This window comes from Colobus angolensis, unplaced genomic scaffold (assembly GCF_000951035.1).
Source record: "Colobus angolensis palliatus isolate OR3802 unplaced genomic scaffold, Cang.pa_1.0 Scaffold265, whole genome shotgun sequence".
Lineage (NCBI taxonomy): Eukaryota > Metazoa > Chordata > Mammalia > Primates > Cercopithecidae > Colobus > Colobus angolensis.
Window position 1 is genome coordinate 1,710,516 of NW_012115877.1, and position 1,379 is coordinate 1,711,894.

The following is a 1,379-nucleotide window of genomic DNA, read 5'->3' on the forward strand; positions in this document are numbered from 1 at the left end:
TAAAGCATGCATGGCAGAATAAGTTTGGAAATAAATTTCAAAGCGATTAGATTTTAGAAAACTTGTTTGTGATTAGCAGAGATTACCAATGTAAAATCAAATTATAGATCATAAAAGCTGGAAAGGCATTTAGAGATCATCCAGCCAAGCTTCCTCTGTAATGAGGAGAAAGCAGATCTAAATTGATTGGTTTGTGAGCTAAACATTACATCAAATTGGGGAAATGGCTCGTGTGTGTGTATGTGTGTGTGTGTATTCTAAGAGACACTTTAGTTTATTCAATATGGAAAGAATTTTATGCAGCATTCAAGTTGGTCTTATGTCATCTGCACACATATACATATATATATAAGTACCTTATACACATATACGTTTGCGAGCATGTTGGTGTGCCAAATATTATGTATAAAACATCTAGGAAAGAAAAGAACTTGATGATAGCCTAGCATATAGGAAAGAAAATACTTACATAGGATGGCCATATAGATTAGTGGTTAAGAGTGTCTGGTGAATCTCGGCTCCACTACTATGGGACTTTGTGTCTCGGTTTCCTCATCTGGAAAATGTAGGTTTGTTTACCTCAGAGAGTGTAAAGATTAAATGAGATAACCCGGATAAAGGATTAGTGTAGTGCCAAGCATATAGTAAACTCTCAATAAATGTAAGTTGCTGTTATTGCTTCGTTAATACGTCTAAGAAAAAAGAGATTGGACCAAGAGAGCATTTTCAAAATAAAGTCAAAATATGTCACTAGCACTTTCAGGTCAATTGGGTCTAAATTGGACCCCCCGCGAAAAGGTGGAGGGGATCAAATGACGTCGACCGCCTTAGCAACAGGCCCCCAAAGAAGGTGAATTTCCGTAGCCAATAAAACTCTGTGCTTTGGAGGAGGTAGCCAATGGATGACGAAAAGAGAAAGAGGGAGGACGCGCCAATTCTCCTGCCTGAGCCTCGGCCCAACAAAATGGCCGCGGCAGCGGTGTCGCTTTGTTTCCGTGGCTCCTGCGGCGGTGGCAGTGGTAGCGGCCTTTGAGCTGTGGGGAGGTTCCAGCAGCAGCTACAGTGACGACTAAGACTCCAGTGCATTTCTATCGTAACCGGGCGCGGGGGAGCGCAGATCGGCGCGCAGCAATCGCAGAAGCCGACAAGGCGTTCAAGCGAAAACATGACCGCTGAGCCCATGAGGTAAAACGCAATCCCGTCTCATGGGCCCCAGCGGTCTGGGCCCAGGCACCGCCTGAGTCGGGTGTTTGGGAAGGCGTTCGCTTGGTGGGTTAGGCCTGTGTGTTGCTTAGCCGAAAGAGGCATCGTTTTATCTTTAGGTGAGAAGGGTTTGGGGTATCGGCGCAAGGCTCCGACGGGGGTGGGGGTGGGGATGG

The 1,379-nt window shown here is 45.3% G+C and overlaps 1 protein-coding gene across 4 annotated transcripts in view; it reads left to right on the plus strand.

Moving 5' to 3' along the window:
- Positions 1 to 897: 897 nt before the first annotated feature.
- The window catches only part of ATRX (alpha thalassemia/mental retardation syndrome X-linked), a 295,353-nt gene continuing 294,871 nt past the window's right edge, over positions 898 to 1,379 (plus strand). For 3 of the 4 annotated variants that reach the window (XM_011947439.1, XM_011947441.1, XM_011947440.1), the window contains exon 1: positions 898 to 1,185. In XM_011947439.1, coding sequence (XP_011802829.1) covers positions 1,166 to 1,185 — 20 coding nt within the window. In that variant the 5' untranslated portion in view covers positions 898 to 1,165. The remainder of the gene's footprint in view (positions 1,186 to 1,379) is intronic. The other variant, XM_011947442.1, reaches the window with a different exon arrangement.